Raw genomic sequence first — 21716 nt, 5'->3', positions numbered from 1 at the left:
GCTTCTGTCCCTACGAGCGGACATAACCAAGTTCCCTGAGACGTCTCACGTGACCAACTACAAGCAAACTGACCCACACCCTGTGCGCAGGCTAAAAGCGGCCACCAGAAACTGATTGGACGGTACACAAGAGGCACACTCCTTTCACTGTGCCCGTCTTATGGGGTGTGTGGGGGTGTTTCAGGGTGGATAATGACGCTCGGGGTGTAATGACTCGTGATGGTGCTGACGGAAGTAGGGCAGAGCTGTGTTTACGTGTCTAACACCAACACTACACTGTGGCTGTGTCTTCAGCCTCGCTTCGTATTATTTTAACTCTTCTGCGCACTCTGTATGATTAATGGCTTATTTTATGGTCTCTACAAACAAAAACATCTTCTAAATGTTTGTTTACTTTGTTCCTTATTTAACGATGCGTTGTCAGCTGCGTAGGTTATAGGCCTAAGTTTCCGGACGATGGTGGCAATGACGAGCTGGAAAAAATGTAGGCGTTTTAATATCGTGGCCTATTTTAAAGACAGTCCACGGCTACTTCTATATGGATTTACTCTTAAAACTATCCGGCCATTTAACATTACGTAGCCACGGCTGGCCACGCTGATACAAAATTATTATATCATAACTGGAAGAGATAAGCTGGATAATCCTACAGCTTAAGTGCGTTCGCTTAAAAAATAGAACGTCATAACGAGGTCCCGTGTTTGATTCCCGACTGAGTGACCCGAAGTTCGGACACTTCCTTGCCTTCCTCAGGGTTTAAACAAGTTCAAAGATCGTATGCTGAGTATGCCATGGTCCTTCTGTATATGTGCTTAATACGTTATGAAGATGAAGGCAGTATATTCTTCCGAAACGTCGGTATTATCTAAACGTCCACGCGGCTTTGTATCCCGGAATACCAAATCGAGAATCCTGTTGTTGCGGTCCGTCTCATTTTATTTCAAATTTCATCCAAATGTATTTCGCTTTTCTTCTCACGACTTTAATAATTTTCGACTTCTAGAAACATACTCGTTAATACCCGCACGGTCTACAAGCATGTCTTACAAGACGTCTTAAGAGGCAACAAACCATTGTAAGCGCATTAGTCAGAGATGTAAATAAATCGCATGAGACGCATTCCTTTGACGGCAACAACTTTGCTTGCCTCGGGATGCAATCAGTGAGAGTACCTGTTGAGCGTCTTATCACAAACGGTTGCCATGGCAACGCACCCGTTCCTCATCACCCAGTCATTAGCGTAATGGCGGCGTCTTGCTATCTGCACGAAACGTCTTGAGACCGGTGGGATTCGACCTGACTCGCTCGCACACTGAATTGCGCCCGTCGCACTAAACAGCAGCAGCAGGCGAAGGGACTGAGTAAACTCGAGAAAGAATGAAGGACGAAAGGCGCGTGTGTATGCTGTTTCTTAATTTATCCGAATTCGATTTAATTAGCAACGTAAAATACCGGCGTGTTTTAGTAATCAAATGGTTTCACTGCAGAATGTTTTAAAGTAATTGTTACCTTGCTGGTCGTTAGTTGACTTTGTGAGTTAAACTCGGCTTTACCTCAATTCTAAATAGTTTTGACGACGGTAGCTTACACTTAAAATTATTCATTGTCAGGACTTTTCCCATCGTCTGTTCTTTAAAATCACGACGTTTCGGAGGCTGGTTCTGTCTCCGTCTTCAGGTGAGAGGTACATACTCTGTTGGACCCCTTAGATAGAGCTGGTCTCTGTCACTGGTCTATCTCTATCTAAGGGACCCAACAGAATATGTACCTCTCACCTGAAGACGGAGACAGAACCAGCCTCCGAAACGTCGTGATTTTAAAGAACAGACGATGTAAAAAGTCCTGACAATAAATAATTTTAAGTTTCGGCTATACATATTTAATTTATTCATAATCTGGATATTGTTAATCATCTGTATCTGTTACTTGTAGTGCGAGCTTATAATTCCCGACTCCATACAGTCTGGAACATCCAACTGATTAACTTTAAATGTGCGAGATCATTGAGGCTGGTCTGAGCAGAGCGCCTCGTAAAACGCACGTCTTCGGTGTGCGGCCGGCCTAATAAGCAGGAGCCAAGTGCTCGTCGCGTCTTCAAAGGGCTTCCATTACGTGTTAATGTACGCGTTTCCTTTAGCATGAAACTCCTTTTACGTAAATCAGGCGCAAGGATCCGGATAGCCGAGCCGCGTGTATCGCTCGCTCTGAACAGAAGACGCCTTTCTCCTTCTTTTATCCAGTCATTTATTATTCATTTATTTACTTATATTCATTTTTATTATTTCTCACCATCTTCATAGATTAGAAGCTGTTCTTGAGAAGCTGACAGTTCCTCAGCCAGTGAATAAATTCTCTACGTTTTATAAAATCCTAAACGCCGTGCCCTAGCGTCAACAAATATCGTGAATTACAGTGGTAACGTAAGACTATGGCGACTTCAAACTGAATTAGTAAATAACCGTACTTCGAACCCCGAAACCAGATATTATAATGGAACATTTTGCGTTTGTAAACCTCCATCAGAGCCACGGTGGTCTAGCGGTTAGAACGCTGGCCTTGTAATCCTGGGGTCTCGGGTTCGATTCCCGGCGGTGCCCGAATTTATAACTTGTGTTGGGCAAGGCCGTGGTCTAGGCAACACGGAGTTTTCCTCCGGGGGCTTTCCCGGTTTCTCCGTGGCATCCCAACAATTACTCCATTCACACACAGAAGAAGGCAATGGCAAACCACTTCTGGATCATCTGCCAAGAACGTATATGAACAGGTCCCAGTCCGAGAAAAGGATGGAAGGATCCTGTTCATATGGACCTGTCGTCAGACAGAACACTAAATAAAAAAATAAAACCTCCATCACCGCTTTATCAACTGCACACGTTATTAGTAAGAATATTCGTTTACAGGGCAGAGAATCGAACCTGGTACAGTCTGAGTGCGAAAGAAACATCACCACTAACCCGCGACGCGTGACAGGGTATTAAAGGGGAACTGAGATACTCCTGAAGCTGCCCCTAGATGGTAGACGTGCCGGTGAACGAAATTGGCAAGGGTAGGAGGCAGATGAAGTGAACGGCTTGCTCTGAGTAACGAGTGGCAGACTGAAGAGTTTCCCAGGAGACTCAGCCACTTGTCGACTTGCTCGATTATCCAGGCGATTAAACACATTTGCGACGCGAGTCGACAAGATCAGATTCGATATTTTACCATTCCAAAGTGACAGAAATTAGGTGCCAAGTAGCAGACCAGAAGCGTTTAGGAAAGACAATTATTTATATTTACTGAAAAAAAAATACATCGTCTGTAAGTGACAGCAATGATTTTGGCTTTGCTCGTTAAGGCTTGGTTTATGTAACGGGACGCCAAATCAGGTGTTCTCCGGTCACGACAGCCTACTCCATGGAGTCAGCCATTCAATCAGTCGGTTGGTTAAATCGAAACATTGATGACACCGTGACTTGGATAGTCGTAAACCGAATTCCGCCTCTAACCTCGTGTAATTTTCTATGCGTCTGTCGGCCGTGCGTGCTACGTGTCTACCCAGTCTGATGTGACGCTCTGAAACTTCTGCCGTCAACATGTCCCGGTCACGTGGCACCTCAAGCACCAATTAATTGCGCGGCTACATATTGCAGCATCAAGTGACAAGTGACTAATGACGTCACGAGACACTTGTCGCGCCTCTCAGGGGTGGCACAAGTCGCAAGTTTTGACAGTGACTGTCACAACATTGGGTACTATAACCGGGATGCTTCCGAGAGGGCAGCGACTGCCTTCGAGTCGAGAGTCCTGGATTCAAATCCCAACAGAGGCAGAAAGGTTTCCCTCGCCACCATTTCCTGTCCAAGGATTTTACACCCTACAGAGTTTCCCAGGAGACGTCTTACGTTTTACCTCCACGCCTTCTACGCTTATTCTCAGCATGATACGAAGGCGAAAATCTGCCTTATTCTTTCCTACAGAATAATATCGGACATGGCAAGCTCTCAAGCTGCTGGTGTCGGATATTTTAATAATTGCACGTTAAGATCTGTATTTTATGTCGTATATTGGTGAAGATTGCAAGCCCTGAGTCGTCTGTATCGATTGAGATACGAACACCAGATGTCAGGCACAACCAAAGTACTTCACCGCGACTTCGACATCTCGCGTGTGTTTTCAGGGCGTACAGCGGCGGTCTGTGACCACAATGCATTGCTGCTAGACAAGTGACTGTCCGTAAAGGGACTTTCCAGACACAAGCCTCCCCTACATACATTTATTTATATCTTTCCCTCCTTCTTCTTGAACTCTCCTACTCTTTTCAACTCAGAATAACACCTTCAACGCCTTCATCGTCGCATTATCATAATTCTAGAAGCTGCCTGATGGCAGCCGCACTTGTAAACAGTCTGTTATCATTGTGAGAAAAAGGTAAGTCATACATAGCACACATACACTGACAGTCAGTCGATCGTAAACCGTAGCCTGTCATGTATAGATTCACTCATAACCTGAGCTTTCTCCACGCCAAACACCGGCCGACCCAGTTCATAACAGACCATCAGTCCGACCCCATAAAGACGGGCAGCAGAATCATGAACAGCGCTGTCCGATAAATGATGAGGGGTAGCGGAAGAGACTTACGGGCAAGGGTGGACTATGGTGCAGTACGGACCGGGTGATAAAATTATCTCCGTCTTCTTTGTGGCTGCTTTCGTGTCTTATCTTTCAGTTACATGAGCTACCCTGATGTAAAACCAAGAAATGTGAAGGAATTAATCAGAAAATAAGATTTCTCAACACCTGTAACTTAAAAATAAAGCAAATCATAAAATTATATCAAAAGACGCCAGTCCCAAGACACAAACAAGTGACAGGGTACCCGAGTTATTAACCCAGTGGTAACTATACGTGCCACCTATTTCAACGTTCAGTGTCTCTGAATTTCTTTTTCACAGACTGTATATTTGGGTTTCGTATGACTTTCCCTGTAAACAGCGATCATTTCCTTAAACAGCGTTAACCAGTCGATCTTTGTAATGGTGAAGTGTTGTGTTTTCTTTTCGGTACGGACTGAATTCTTACGTAATATTTATACGAGCTTCGGCTTCAAAGGGTTAACCAGTCGATCTTTGTAATGGTGAAGTGTTGTGTTTTCTTTTCGGTACGGACTGAATTCTTACGTAATATTTATACGAGCTTCGGCTTCAAAGGGTTAACCAGTCGATCTTTGTAATGGTGAAGTGTTGTGTTTTCTTTTCGGTACGGACTGAATTCTTACGTAATATTTATACGAGCTTCGGCTTCAAAGGGTTAACCAGTCGATCTTTGTAATGGTGAAGTGTAGTGTTTTCTTCGCGGTACGGACTGGATTCTTACGTAATATTTATACGAGCTTCGGCTTCAAAGGGTTAACCAGTCGATCTTTGTAATGGTGAAGTGTAGTGTTTTCTTCGCGGTACGGACTGAATTCTTACGTAATATTTAGACGAGCTTCGCGGTTCGAAAGCCACGTGACATAGCCCCTTCTATCACCCCAAACTCGCAGCCCTCTCCAGACAGATGACCATTTGCGGCCATTCAACAAGGGTGCAGGTCACTTGCAACTGGTCTGCTCCACCAAGAAACAGCCCTTACAAATAGGGATGAACATCGATAACAGAACCTCTGACATTTTTATACATCATCGAGGACACCCTTCCTAAAAGGTTCCTTTTCTTTTAAATATTTTTTCTGTCCCCAGCTCAACAGCACACCCCGAACAGTGGATTTTTTATTGCGATAAACCATTAGCCACCCCCACCCCCAAGCTTCCTTACATCCTCTCACAAATCGGTATTAAATTAAATAACGATTTGGTAGCCATGTAACCCCGAGCTTTTTTATAGGTAACGCAGAAAACTGTTCCCACCCCCCGCCAACTAAAGAACGAACAGTTCACAAGAGCCACGTTCACATACATGACACTTTTGATGCTATGAACGAGATATGTCGCTTCATAATCCAGACCTTAATGTTTGCTCTGCTGTCCTGTCAATTTAAGTGAATTATTTGCAGTATCCCACAGACTAAATTAATTTCACTTATAGAATAAAGTCTTTCTACTGAAAATTTCACCACGGAAAGGGTTAGAGCAGTAATTACCGCATTAAACCTCTTTACACTGCATCAATGTAAGACTAAACCACTCTACTGCTCTATCGATTTCCTGATCGCCTGTTAATTTTCTGTAAGAATTTAATTTCATACACGTTTCGTGGCTAGTCCATAGACATCACGAAAGAAGTGAAATTATTTCACTTACCTATGCTAATTATTACCTTCCCAATTTATGCGTGCGCCATTATCATAATTAAGGTCGACATATGTAATTATGAATTTCCCTTAGAGGCGTGAGATTTTCTTCGTACGCTTCGCTGTGGAATTTTCACGGCTTGTAATGCTAACCAGGGTCACGATTTTGGATCCAGCGAAAGCAGGTATTATTATTATTATTATTATTATTATTATTAGTTTTCTGTCTGACGACAGGTCCATATGAACAGGATCCTTCCATCCTTTTCTCGGACTGGGACCTGTTCATATACGTTCTTGGCAGATGATCCAGAAGTGGTTTGCCATTGCCTTCTTCTGTGTGTGAATGGAGTAATTGTTGGAATGCCACGGAGAAACCGGGGAAGCCCCCGGAGGAAAACTCCGTGTTACCTAGACCACGGCCTTGCCCAATACAAGTTATAAATTCGGGCACCGCCGGGAATCGAACCCGAGACCCCAGGATTACAAGGCCAGCGTTCTAACCGCTAGACCACCGTGGCCATCATTTATTTATTTAGTGTTCTGTCTGACGACAGGTCCATATGAACACGATCCTTCCATCCTTTTCTCGGACTGGGACCTGTTCATATAAGTTCTTGGCAGATGATCCAGAAGTGGTTTGCCATTGCCTTCTTCTGTGTGTGAATGGAATGCCACGGAGAAACCGGGGAAGCCCCCGGAGGAAAACTCCGTGTTGCCTAGACCACGGCCTTGCCCAACACAAGTTATAAATTCGGGCACCGCCGGGAATCGAACCCGAGACCACAGCATTACAAGGCCAGCGTTCTAACCGCTGGTATAGCTGTCTGTTTAATGTGAATCCTCCATGGCACAGAACACTGTGAAGCAGCCTCGATAGTAAGTTGGTGACTTCTGGGGGGGAAGGGTGTTCTGTCTTGACGTATGTTAGAATTACAAGTGCGCACGGAATATAAAAGTCTATCGAAATATTCAACTCCATAAATACTCTGTCCTGTTCTGTTATATATATATTTTTTTTTGCATTCATTCCAAACCGTTCACATCTTTTTTTTTTCTTTTTGTATAAAAATAGAACTTTGAAAGGAGCGTTTGTGTGGGGAGGGGTTGAAATGAGAAGTCGCACGAGGGTGAGTGTGTGTGGGGGTGGGGGTGGGGGGTAGAAAACACGACAAGTATAAGAAGAAACATGGGCAATCTCCCTGCCACGTTCAGACAAGTGAAAACGTATAAAATACGACTCCTAATAACGCATGTGCTTTCTGCAGGCTTTTACGTCTGCGTGCACTCCGCTCGCATTTCGTGCGTTCGTCTTCTCCGGGTGCTCCGCGCTCTTACCGGGTCCCCATGTACATTCTTATGCTAGGCAGAAGACGTCCCGGCACACGTCGGCTGAGAATTGCATTTCTATACATGCCTTATAAAGGCAGTCAGTGCTAGCTAATACGTTCCTTAATCGTCCATTATCTTAAACCTGTTAACCATTTGAAGTTCATAATCGAGGGATTCACGAACCGTTCCGACGTCGAACTAATGCCGATAACTCAAGAAACTCGGAAAATCTGCCCTGGTGCTCTATTTTATACTTAAAATAATTATAATCACATGACAAGAGCCCCTAATTCGAACTTCGACCAGCACTCCATAAATCAAACAGTACTTAAAACAAATCTCTTTTTTTCAGTTTTAAGCCCATATATCCACATTTCGAATGTAGAATATAAAATGTGAAGTTTTCCCCACGAAAACTTTAACACTTTAAATTCTTATTCACTGTAATAATTTATGATTTTTGCGCAATTTGAATGCCAAATTAAGTCTACAAAAACCAGCCCTCAGTGATATTGATTCTTACGTCTCTTAACAACACTGTTATGAGCAGACTGTACCAGGCACATTGCAAAACTACGCGCACTTTTTGTTATTGTAATGCCCCCACCCCGCACCCCTTAAGAGCAGGAGTCATTTCCGAAATAAAAAACGAAAGTCTTTGCCTTAAACAATTTATGAACACAGCTATTAACTGCAGTTCCTAGCCATACGGGCAATCCCCTCTAAAACATACACTTAGCAGCGTTCTATATGTGCGCCATATTTTAAAATCTATACGTTTCCATTCTTCAAGGGATCCTCTTTCTCCTTTACATTCCTTTATTATTGTTGTTATTATTATTTATTCATTTCTGCTTTGCTCCGCTTGTTGGTACACAAAAGACCGCCCTTATAGTTTGAAGCAATCGATGACACAACGAAGACATGCATTAAGAATATTTCAATCTCAAAAATGTGGCCGGTAAATCTGTATTTTCTGCATGGACCATCAGCTTTTGTAGGCAGCATCTCCCTAGGATCGCATAAGAAAATAATAACTCAGGAGCATTTGCATCTGACACAAGCTGTAGCTAGACCAGACGCGAGAATACACCAGTTAGGTTAGGTTAGGTTAGGTTAGATTACGTTGGATTGGGTTAGGTTGGGTTAGGTTGGGTTAGGTTGGGTTGGGTTAGGTTGGGTTGGGTTGGGTTAGGTTAGGTTAGGTTGGGTTAGGTTAGGTTAGGTTAGGTTGGGTTAGGTTAGGTTAGGTTAGGTTAGGATAGGTTAGGTTTGGTTAGGTTAAACCGGTTTAATAGCATCAGTTATACTCAGTATAATATTAAAACAACCCTCAGACTGACGACAAAACTCAATTCAAAAGATAAGTATGAACTTTGCAAAACGTGAGACTTCGCTGATAAAACGGACAGACTAAATGTGAAACAAACTTTAAATTTGTGAAGTACAAAATAAAATTAAGGATTTCCTAGATCAATTTTAGATCTGAGCCCTAATACCAAACGTAGTTAAAATTCAGTGAGCAGTTTCCAGACGAAACATGTGATCTTCCCAACACGTGTTCACCTCTTACACTTTTCGCCTTCAGCACATAAAGACACGACCTAACGACACTTGCAGACGTAAGAATATTTTGTAAAAGCCTCTGTACCATTACTCATGAACCATCAGAATCATTAGAAACTATTCATGACTATTTGATTATTCTTGAGCTAATAATGCATTAGCTAGTATAATAAACAGCTACTGTTTCAAATTCTTTTCCTCCTGATCGTCTGCTGCACGCAACACAGCAGTGCTCTGCGTGTCATCGCTTCAGGTAGGGCAGACTTGTCAGCGGCGCATTGTATTATGATGGATGCTCATATCAGCACGCTGATAGCATCTGCAGGATTTACACTGACAACCGCAATAATGTGGCCACAGATTCAATTTCTAAGCCACTGGACAGACACAGGAATCACATTGCCGCTACAAGGTGGCACGCCTGTTGAGTTCCACTTGCTACGTCAGCAGTTGGCAGCTCACAGCCTTGGCGCCAACTAAGTCTTCAGAAGCCAACAGTCACTCGGGTAGTCAAATACACGCCTTTTATGTAACCAAAAGGTTCATTACCGTCTTCACAAAAACTCACTACTGGTCCGTATCCGTTGTCACTTAAATCCAGTTGATATATTCACGTAAAAAATCTCAATTTTAATATTATCCTTCCACGTAAACTAAGGTCTCCCAAGTAGTATCTGTGTCGCTAGACGAATGAAAATCACAAAAGCTTTGTTAGGATGGTCGGTTTCCCGATTTTGGTGGGAATTATATTTCCCGCGCAAATTTGTCCCGATTTCGATCCACGGCGCGTGTACTCCACACTCAAAAATCTCAGTATTATTTGTAGGTGGGTACGTATTTCCCAGCTTAACTTTCCAAAATTAGGCTCATATACGTTCAAGTATATTTTAGAGAGAGAGTGAAAAACATTTTTAAACGTTCGTACGCTAATAATATCATGTTAATATTTCGGGGTGACTGAGGAAACACATGGTTAAACCTCAGGAGACATAGTTTTAGCCTCTCTCCTGTTCAGCAACGCGCCGTGCCTCGACGAGCTTGTAACCCTGTGGCTCCCAGGGGAACCAGACGCTCTGAATGCACGGAGCCAGCAAATGGGATTGAATTGGGATTGATGGCAGTCACTTATTGGTCACCGCGGCGTTGAAAGCGGGGATTTCTACGGTACAAGCCGTCAGATCCTGCTAATGACGCTCTCCCATATTCTCGCATGTGTGCACCGGCTATACCATCCGTCAGGCTTACAAATCAGCACACGGCTCTACCACCCGCGAAGTCTGAACGCAAGTTCTGAAATCGCAGTCCACCCGGCACAGAGACCTGCAAGGCATTCGCGTAATTATTAAGTTCACGAATACATTTCAAAATATGTGACTTAGTTACTGGAACCCATGCATCAATAATATTTTCAAACTTTTGAAGACAAATTCAACTTAGACTTACTTAAAAAAAAATTCAGTCCGCACCGCAAAGAAAACACGACAACCGCCAACTGGCTAGTGCGGTATAAAGAGACAGTGATAATCATACATAATTCAAGTATTCTGTGGTCAAGATTCAGGGCTGTTGATTATTACAGCGGATGATACATATCATTACCATGGGTAATACAGACAAAAACTTGGTGCTATTGTTAATACACTGTCGATAAACAACCAAGTGATGATAGACTGACATTACATGGTCTTCCTCAGTCGTCCCAACCTAGCGCAAATAATTTATTTGCAATAGAACCTGGCCGTTGGCATTCTCACCGCCCCTAATTGACAATTCATTATCATCTTCTCAGAACCTGCGCAAATGATAGGGTACAGGTCCCTCCAGATCCTTGTCTTGAATTCGGAATCGTCTGTAAGCCTACGTACACAACATTTAATTTCAAAATATCGATGCATTATGCAAGCTATATTTAAGACAAACATTTACCCCCCAAAAAAGAATACAGCTCCTGACAAGTGATCGCGTTAATCAGGAAGTGAATAGTTATGTAGTATCCTGGGTGGGTAGGCCACCACCAGCGCAGCTCATTAACGGTCATTTATCAGCATCACTGGCTCACTCCAGCGGACAGTGCGATCCTCATTGCCATTCTAATTAGGCTTAATAATCCGCGGGACACGGGGCAGGTGGTTCACGAGCATACTTGCAGCAACGTAACGTAAAATGATTATCAACCGAGGAGGACGCCAAGAGTAAAAGTTGATAAAGAGAAGTACTTTTCTCATTCAAGTAATCAAAGCCTGATGTACTTTATTCTCACAAATATCCTTCACGAACAAGAGAAGTCTTTTCCGTCTACTTACAAATTAAAAATAAAAAATAAACGTGCACGCAGCCTACCGAGCTCATAATCCTCTTCCATGATCTTGACTTTCTCCCTCATTGAAGATTTATAATTCGTTTCAAACTCGGTTGTATTCAATCATTCTGTTTAGAGAACATTTCGTTCTCTCCATAACTAAGTAACTACATGGTACTGAATTTCTATTAGCAGCTGATACTGGAAAAATAAGGTGAATCGGTTTAACAAAAACCCATCACCGAACTCTATTGGCAAACATTTCAACTCAAATAACATTTTAATAGCTTACAATACTCTGTAAGAAGGATTTCAATGTTATCGTAAACAAATAGGCACAATCAGCAAACAACTAATTGAAAATAATAGTCAATATTCTCCAAGGAAACCAAAAACAGCCATAAAACAAACGTATATATCGAAACATAAGAAAGATAAAGAATTGCTTAATGTCTTACAAGAATATTTTGAAATTACGTTAAGTGATATGTGAGGCGTCCACTTCTGAAAACATTGGCTCTATCACCAGCAGAACAGAGTGACGCAAACAATTAAACAGAGAATTTAATTATGAACGCATCCATACGTGTGTGTGTGCGTGTGGATTAGAGTGTCTTTAATTAAGGGTTTGTGCCGACAATTTGGGGCGGGCTGGCTGGAAACCGGCGGTTTTGGTTGAGCCCGTGCACAAAAACATCAAACGACTGGCATAATAGGAATTTACTGCAGGTGTTAATCAGGTCAATTTAGTTACTGAATGACAATAAATTGTGAGGGGCAGTGTCGCAGTATTTTTAATCCCACCCTCTGTATGTGTCAATCAACGGGGTGGTACATGCAATCACAGCCTAGATAATTAAACTGGAATCGAACCCGGCTCTGTTGTCAGTATATTCATAAGCCCGAGGGGGCTGCCGAGGCAACGTGGGGTTGATTATCTCTTGCGACTGTGAGGGTCCTCGGTTCTTATCCAACGATAAGCTGTCCTTCGTATATGGTACCCCTGCTAGATGCCTATATCTCTTAGCCGGACTCAGAGGCTAAGTGTTCGAATAGCTTCAGTGTCTGGTGCGGAAAATACGAATCTACTCCTAACGTAATAGCAAATGTGCGTCACGCTTGATTGGATGAGAGCGCCATTCATGCGATGCGGAAAAAAAATTGAATTACCTAAGTTATGCCGGTGGCGACTCTGGTAGCAAAGAAATGCAAACGGGGTCTATGGTGGAGCCTATGGTGGGGACTGGCGGGAGTCTGGACTCAGGTGGTGGGTTTTAATGTCTGTACGTCTGGCAGAATCCTGATTTAACACGCCGTGACGATTTTTTCTCGTGTTATTTAATTTAAAGTTAAATTTTACAAATGTCGTAATTTCAATGCGATTTACAAAGAAACTACTGAAATAAATTATATTGGTACTCGACATAAAAAAGTCCATTTCCGTCAATTTTGACTCTACACTAGTCATCATACGAGACCGATGAAGTCAAGACGTCTCAGACCAATCAGATTTGTGTCAGTTTCCGGGGATATAGCAGCCCTCTTATTATAAGAAGGACCCAGAAATAGCACAAGTTTTGCAACTTTAAATGACAGGACGATTAATGAATGATACGGAATGCCTAACTTAACCTAAGCCCCTATCCCGACGTTCGTCTGCATGACTAAGAAGAAAACACGAACCTGTGGGATCAGCTGGCCTCCGGGCCGAGATTTGATCTCAGGACCTCCCGAATATTAATCAGAAGTCCCCACCAATAGTCCGCGCCGCTTGGTTATTGTTGTCGACAGTTTCCCTCGAAGCCCCACAAGAAGATGATACCGATATAACTCGCTTGTAGCAGCGATCTGCATTCACCAGGTGTATCCATATCACGAGTTGTGTGAGGTTTCCGGAGGCACGTGAGTCAACACGATTGATTGACTGATTGTATCTCCCCCCCCCCCATCCCCGCAAACACACACTATCGTGCGAACTGAAACCAACGCAGTTACCATGGCAACTAGCACCGTGGTAACACAGGGTCTCGAACCAAGACGAAACTACGGAAGCCAGACTCCTGCTAATCTGAAGCGCGAAGCAGCTTTACAAAAGCACCGACTCACTCCCACATCGCTCATGGTATACGCAGAGCAGTCAGCAGGAAACATGTTTGAAACAGGCCTATCAGAAATGCGTAAGTCTCTCCTTCGTAGTAAAACAGAGCTCTGCGTCAGTGACTGACAATTAGCCTAGGCACTAGTCGTTTAACCGTCGTCAGCCCCAGCCTGCAGTAAAGATGAACATTAAAAAACGCTGACGACAAATAAAATCCAATACAACGTAACCATAACTACCGCATATGAGTCAGTTACGTGGTCTGTTTTATACGTGAACACGAGGTTTATATTTAGCACAGCCCTTTACAGTCTGCGAAGAAACATATTGACAGAAGTAAACGTCACAAGGCCCCTCAGAGCAACAGCGACTCAAGTGAACCTCCAGGTTCGTTCGTCCGGAGCGCTGTCAGAGAGCAGCGGGTTCGATCCTCGACAGAGTTACCGCACACCATGACTGAGGTCTTGAATGGTTTTCCTAAGTTTCTCTCAACAAATGCTCTGACGCTGTGTTAAAACCAAGACCACTCCCATTCTGAATGATTAAATGATCATCTCCTTATACCATTCGATGATTTTCCATACCAAAACCTTACCAGTTGAAACAGCGTACAGGTACCCAACCATCTATGAACTTTGCGGTATTCATGAATATTACTCTCTGCAGATTGTCTTGGACGCAGAGTTTAAAAAATCGTGTCTCTTTTTAACTGCATGTTTCTTCGAAATTACGTAAACCGTTTTCGATCAAATTTCGTAGGCCTGTCGACAGCCGACATTGAAACTTACAGGACGAATTAAGTTTCGTTTAGTATCTATATAGTATAAGCTATAAACGACCACTGAGCCCATCGACCTAGTTTGAAAGTGTCGCTTCAGCAAAAACAAGTACTCTGGCAGAGAGAGAACTACGCCAGTCACCAGTGATGATGATAATAACATGTCCGTATGCACCACTGGTATATAATCTTAACTGGCAGGGGAAATAACCTGGTGAAAATCCTTGCCCAGAACCACTTTGTCCTATATCCCAGATTTGAACTCGGGCTTTCGAGGTTAGAAGCTGGTCTGGCAGCCCGAACACCGCCACTGCACTTAAAAAAGTGCTGACTTTGTCACAGATGATGGAGGAAGAGGGCACAAGGAGAAATTGCATTCGTCCCTGCCCACAGAATAAATTCCACGCCGAATTTGGTCCTACGGTCACCACAGAAGACCCGCGTCTTCCGTTTATTCCTTGCAAATTTTCCTGTTGATTTCAGCGCATTCTGAGGCGAACGAGCGAGGCTTGCTTTCTGGTACAGACGTGTAGATCACTCCTGTTTTCAAATATGGAAACGAAAGTTTGATTGTGTGTATAAAATACATACATAAAGCCAGAAAGACGTAGAAAATAGAAAAGGCATTTGCAATAACTTTAAAAAGAGCATAATGTTGGTAGTCCTGTCATAAACAGAGACCACTATATCACGGGGGATGACATGCCGGGAGGGCGGGGGTGGAGGGATGGGAGGGTGGCAGAGATTGAGCGCAGTTCCGCCAAGACGCATATAAAGCAGCTACTACTATCAATAGGCATTTGCTTTTTATTGAGACCTCCACAGCAGAGATGAACTTTATCGCTTAGGTTTATATACACAGTGTAATAGAAATTCAGAATTGCAGTAGTATCAGAAAACAGTTTATATCTACTGATGAAAAGGAGACATAAGAAGACTCTGTAGTAGATGGCAAAACCATCTTTAAAGCACGCCATCCTTATCCTTAGAAGGCTCAGTTGGCCAAGAAATTACGAGCCTTTTATAAAACCCTCAGTGTCATTATCGTGTTCATACGACGCACTAATCATAGAGGACAGCCATCTTTACAATTTCCGTTATTCAGAACCCAAAATCTCAAATTGAGTCTCCATTACAGAAATCAGCTGTTTAATGAAATAATAGCTGTTTGTTCTGAAAATCGTACAAAACCCATAAATACACACAACAGGCAATATGAATACTTAGTACGCGCTAAAATAAGTGGTACATGTAGTTTACTAAAGGGTTGATATAAAAATCCGTGTTATTTCATAATTTCGATGCAATGAACATATTTAGTCCACTTTTAGCAGCGTGAGACCCTTTAAAATAAATCTGTACACACAGCAGTGAGGACGGACTTTTGAATCAGACTGTATGTAAGATTTATATTTCTCTGTCTCCCGCCAATTTTCGGATGCATCGATGTTTTGTTGAGGTTTTATGATGGCTGACAAATTGAAAACAAGGAAATTTTCTTTCTTCCTTTTAAAGGAAACAGAAATGAAAAAGTCATGTCCCATATTTTAACTTCATTCTTTGTGGACTGTGAGCAGAACAGGAAATGTAGCACCCGGCTTAAACAATTCCATAAAACATAAACCTGGGATCCACCTGTAGGTAGTGCAGTACCCTGTAATTCCACGACGTTAGACCGAATAAGACACGCGAGTTTGCCGGTCTGAATAATATTTAAGAATTCAGTCCGTACCGCAAAGAAAACACATTTCACCATCACGACGATCAAATGTTTAAGAAAATAATCACAGTATATTTTGAGACCCGCGAACACTTGTTCACAGCCAAGATAAAATGAATGATGAATCTTTGCTTCTTCCTTTCGGTGTAATCAATACCGCCCCCCTCCACACAAACATGATTTTTAAAGCGTGGAGACTTATAATTACGATTTTATATGTGATGTCGGCTTGGCTGAAACGACAATTATGCAGGATGAATTGGAGAGGCAATTAAGTCGTTATTTCCTTCTGTTTGCTGTAAAACACGCTTACATAATGCCTTATTACCAAAAAGTAGGCTAATCATTCAATTTGTAAGAGGAAGTTGCTCTGACAGTGTAGTTACACTTTGGATACAATTAACTGCTAAATAAAACGAACTATAGAACATTAAACGGCGCTCGGACGCACAGAATCTACGAGAAAAACTTAATCCAAACATTCTTGATTATTGCAGAAAAAATCACGTCACGCCTTGCCAAGCTTTGTCACGCTTTCTAAATCTCCGTCACATTTTGACAGATATCGTCAAATATTGTCACGCCAATAATGTACGTCACGCTTTGTCACGCTTTTAATATCTTGGTGATGTTTTAACACTTAAGGTATCATCTCGTCACTCTTTCAAAGGATGTCACGCCTAGTCCCGCTTTGTCACTAATAGATTTAATATATAAAATTGAAAATAATGCAGTGGACAGCAGCAGAGGTAGTGATGAATCGAGTGATTTGTCAGAAAGCGATGGTCTTTGAGGAGTGGAAGAATTGGGAGAGGACCTAAGAGTTGTGAAGAAGATAAATTATCTAATACTCTCTGCAGTGTTAATTTTCTAGAGATGTGTAGTGAAATCTACTTGTCTATGTTATATACCTTCGTGATACTTTGTTTTGAGTGTACTGTACGCGGCCTGCTGTCATCCCTTCTGGTAAGTGACGCGCTCCGATGTTCCAGTTCACAAAGTTCATCGGCCAAAAACGCTGGAACGCAGTATACATGGAAATGGAGACCCAGTATTCTGACAATGTATTTATGTACGCAATAAAGTCACCAAGTACAATCGATAATAAATTAAAGACATAATTTCACGTTATAAATTTAACAAATAAAATGATCAACGAATTTAGAAACCATCCTCCATCCGAAGAAATCTATCAAATAACAGATAATAAATTATGAACGTGACTGTACCTTGTGAGAGGAACTGTAGTGCCCATCTGCAACTGTGTCCTGCAACAAAGAGAAACATTACTGAAACAACGTTCTAAAAATATTTTTTTAGATACTGGTGTTGAACTGTGTAACAGGAAATGCTTAAATCAACATTATCTAATTCTGAAACAGATCGTACGAAATTATCACACGTTCTATTAATGTAGATAAATTTAATTACGATCGAAAGTTTTAGTTAAAATCTTTTTTAATGCAGAATATTTAATGGTAATTATTTAAGCCTTGGATTCAGTCCTGCAGCCTATTTTAATGATCTTTTTTCCAATTGAATTTATGATTTTGGGCAGAGCATGGTCTCTATTGGCAAATTTCGTTAATAACAATTGAAACAAATGAATATCAAAACCAGTCGGGGATAATAATTCGTAAATTCTATCCGAAAATATATCAACTCCAAATCTGATTATACAATTTCGCTTAAATTAAATTATTCTTTTAAAGATTTTTTTTTAAAATCTGATTGTTTGAAAGAAAAGTGAAACTGGCACATTTATGTCGTGGTTGCCTTGCTCACCCGCCAGATGGTGCTGTGAACCGACCGTCAGATCCTAAGATGATGAGGGAAAGTGGAAGGTCGTAATTTTTACGATTATGAGAGCGAAGGAATAATTTTTATATGCATTAGTTAAACAATGCTAATAAAAAGCAACGACATTTTATTAGTAGTATTTCAGCGTGTACAAAGAACCGAGGGTTTTATTTTTATTGCGAATGCAAACTGCGAGAGACAGAATCTTAGTAGCAGTGTTTTGTCATTATATTTATTTGTTCCTCGCTAAAGCCCACATTACGTCATATAAAAGTACGAGATTTTTAGGGGCACTTTAGTGTTTAAGGAAGAGGGTGTCGGGAAAGAAACTCCCCTTGCAGGGTACAGTCTTAATTTGAGCCCATACAAGCTTTTACAAGTGGAAAAGATGAAATTAAAATCCAACGGCTTACATCTTTATTCTCATCACAAATAATAACGCTTGAGAACACGTTTAGCGCGTTTCATATGCATATCAATGAGATTCGATAGAAAATTTGTTGGGGTGGCATGGGTCTTGCTATCACGCACAAATGACGAAAAGTTAACGCACGATGGGAGGTTATGTGACGCAGGCAGCATCTCCCGAACAGTTTAACATATTTCCATAGAATCTGGCACTGGAGGGCCCGCACTAACAATTATGAATAAAACAACAGGTAGCATAACGTCAAAGCATACATTCTCGAAGAACTGCATGTGTTTGATTTATTGCATTTTAGATTGTGACACTGTGCAGTCTTCTTTGTAGTTACCATCACCTCAGAAGAACGTACTGTCTCAACCTTCGACCGTTAAGACGGAGTGGATAGGTTTCTCCGAAACGTTTGTAACCTCCTACAAGACTTCACGGTGCCTCACGAAGCAGACGACAAACAATTTCCATCGCTGTGAAATCCACGGATCTCACACGTGCGTCATCTTTTTGGAGACCACGCAATTTAAGCGAAACGAATTGTGAAACGCGCTAATCCTGTGAGACGTCGTTTTACATCTCGGTGAGTCTACAAGACGGAAGAAAGGTCCAGATCTCCGCTACAAGCATTTCGGCTCATTGAGTTACAGAAGATCCCATTAATATGGAAGACAGAAAATTGTGTCGCGAACCGTAATTTCAGTCGTCTAGCAACCAAGGGCAGCACGAGTCACGCCCCATTTTGTTTTACGTCGCTTATTTCGGTTCTTTTGTTCTATTGTTCTGGGCCTGCAATTAATTTCAACCGTGATATACAAGTTTGCAATTTAGCACTATCTGCACGCTAACTCACGTAATGAGACTCCCAATTGTGTCCCTTAAATCGAACTGAAACTCGAGACGCGTCGTGTTTTCTTTGCGGTACGGACTGAATTCTTAAATATCATTCAGACGAGCTCCGGGCTTCAAATTAGTAAATGAAGTGCATGCAATTAGGGCACAATTGAGTGATCGGATCCGAGCATACACCAGCAGACATGAGCGTACTGTTCGTGACGTAAGAACAGACGACTGATGCAATGGCAAGAAAGCCAAGGGTTCGTCAATAATTGACACGAGTCGAAAAGCGAGATCTCTTTATTTGATCTCGATCAACAGATATTTTCATTTCATTACGACAACCCTCGGGCCCCGCTAATTGGAGGGAACGACTTCAGAGAGCAGTACCATACAGTATAGTACTAACAAGCCGATTGTCTTTTGTTTTACTCCAATGGAGTGACGCAGATGGAAAGTCTTTCTCCCTTATAAAGCACTAATCCACCCCCCACCCCCATAAAATCACATCAGAGAGGTGTCAAACAATCCCTTCAGCCCGTAACTTTTTTACCCTTTACAAATACAAAGAAAGGGAGGAAAAATACAATAATAACTATTCGTTTTTTTCCCCCTTTTGATGTAAGATGGCGACAAAGTGAAATGAATAAAAGTTGAACTTAAGGGGTCGGGGGTTAAAAATAAAGAAGAACACCCTTCATTACGCGACAGAAATGGAGCTTGGCGGGGTTGCTTTGTTAACAAATCCTATTGCTTCTGTGTGCTCAGAGAATCTGACATATACAGACAGAGTATGGGACAATTCTCCTAGTCGTAGCCTACAGCTCAGGCTGAATTTAATTTCCTTTTTGGTTTATAAGTATTTCGTGCATACTGGAAGTAGAATGATAAAGTCACTAACATTCTTATAGAAATATTAACACGTCAGAAGATTTCAGTAAATTGAAAGAAGAAATTGCATAAATTTCAATCGGTATAAAACATGCGAAATTATTTATTACGTTAATGCGTTTAACATTTTTAACCATATATTTATATTTTATTTAGTGTTCTGTCTGAGGACAGGTCCATATGAACAGGATCCTTCCATCCTTTTCTCGGACTGGGACCTGTTCATATACGTTCTTGGCAGATGATCCAGAAGTGGTTTGCCATTGCCTTCTTCTGTGTGTGAATAGAGTAATTGTTGGGATGCCACGGAGGAAAACTCCGTGTTGCCTAGACCACGGCCTTGCCCAACACAAGTTATAAATTCGGGCACCACCGGGAATCGAACCCGAGACCCCAGGATAACAAGACCAGCGTTCTAACCGCTAGACCACCGTGGCTATAACCATATATATAGGTGTATATTTCAACAGACACGCACATATATGGTACATTTGGCGAAACTTAAAGATCATAATCATAATAGTTGTGTTGATAATTGTACCATTTTTCTGTGCATGGAACTAGAGTCCATACACAGAAAAATGGTACAATTATCAACACAACTATTAAAGCATGACGGCCTGGGGATGACACACACTTGTCGAAACATACAGCCGCATAACCTAACTTGTAATAAAGTGCTGTGTAGATGGGAAACAATGATAATATCAAGTAGTAACAATACAAAACGTTCGTCTTGTTATGTAATTTTCTCTCCTGTACTGTTTAACTTTGGCGGTGTTAAAAAGACTGGAAGTCTACAGAAGTGATGTAGCTGTCTGCTCAGATAACACCTCAAATGTTGTTATACAGACAACAGAACTACGACTCGAAAGATTATATCAGGAAACAAAAAACGTGCAGGAACAAAAAATCGTAATTTAGCAGAGTTCCCCCCTCCCCACCCCACGCCCTGCAATTAATTACGACTAATAAGGCTCGTTGGCATGCTCCAGAGGTCGTAAAGAATATGGCGGGGAAAGGAGAAAAAGTGAGCGATACGCAGCGGGAGTTAGACAAGTGAAGATCGCTTGTTCTCGCGGTTTACGAGACTCGTTCATTGCTGACGTCACGGCGTTGTCTTATCAACGGTCAATATCGTCTGTCGCTGAAAAACGAATTGCAATCAAAGCAGGAAAAACAAGAAACTTCCCTCTTTTGTTCAAATTACCTTCTTTTATCTTTCAAACGAAACATGGGAGGGGAGGGGGGGCAAATGAAAAGCTTTGTCTTTCGGGACGACAGGGTCCCTTTTTAACTTCCAATTTGAAAGAAGTGATATGACATGAGTATACTGGGGATTCTTTTATTGACTCTCTGAGACTTGGGTTATTTAACAAATCAGCTTCAACCGTAGAATTTGGGCCTGCATACACGTGAATGACGATGAAAAACGTTCGAGAAAAGTGTGGACTTTGAAGAGAATTTAATTTTATATTTCTATATACCGGTCTAGAGAAACCGAGGAAGACAATTTACCCTAAAAAGTGAATGAGGTTAACCAGAGACCCGAACACGATTCGAACCGGGTATCTCCCGATTAAAAATGTAGAACGTCAAATCTAGATTAACGTGCTCAGTTTGGACTTATTAAAACTAACTCATCAGTGACTAGTACTAAAGTCACTACAATTTTAGGCACTCTTTTCAGTTACAGCATGACAGGAACGC

At 41.9% G+C, this 21716-nt stretch overlaps 1 protein-coding gene across 4 annotated transcripts in view; it reads right to left on the bottom strand.

Annotated features, from left to right (window-relative positions):
* LOC110840254 (putative E3 ubiquitin-protein ligase sinah) overlaps positions 1–21716 on the bottom strand; it is a 516698-nt gene that overhangs the window by 342280 nt on the left and 152702 nt on the right. For all 4 annotated transcript variants that reach the window (XM_087348270.1, XM_087348269.1, XM_087348272.1 and 1 more), the window contains one exon: positions 17293–17331. In XM_087348270.1, coding sequence (XP_087204396.1) covers positions 17293–17331 — 39 coding nt within the window. The remainder of the gene's footprint in view (positions 1–17292; positions 17332–21716) is intronic.

This window comes from Zootermopsis nevadensis, unplaced genomic scaffold (genome assembly GCF_977971745.1).
Source record: "Zootermopsis nevadensis isolate Lab colony 2312 unplaced genomic scaffold, Znev_1.0 Znev_ptg000012l, whole genome shotgun sequence".
In the NCBI taxonomy this organism is placed as follows: domain Eukaryota; kingdom Metazoa; phylum Arthropoda; class Insecta; order Blattodea; family Termopsidae; genus Zootermopsis; species Zootermopsis nevadensis.
The sequence above is the reverse complement of the archived record's forward strand: the minus strand, read 5'-3'. Positions and strand labels throughout refer to the sequence as shown.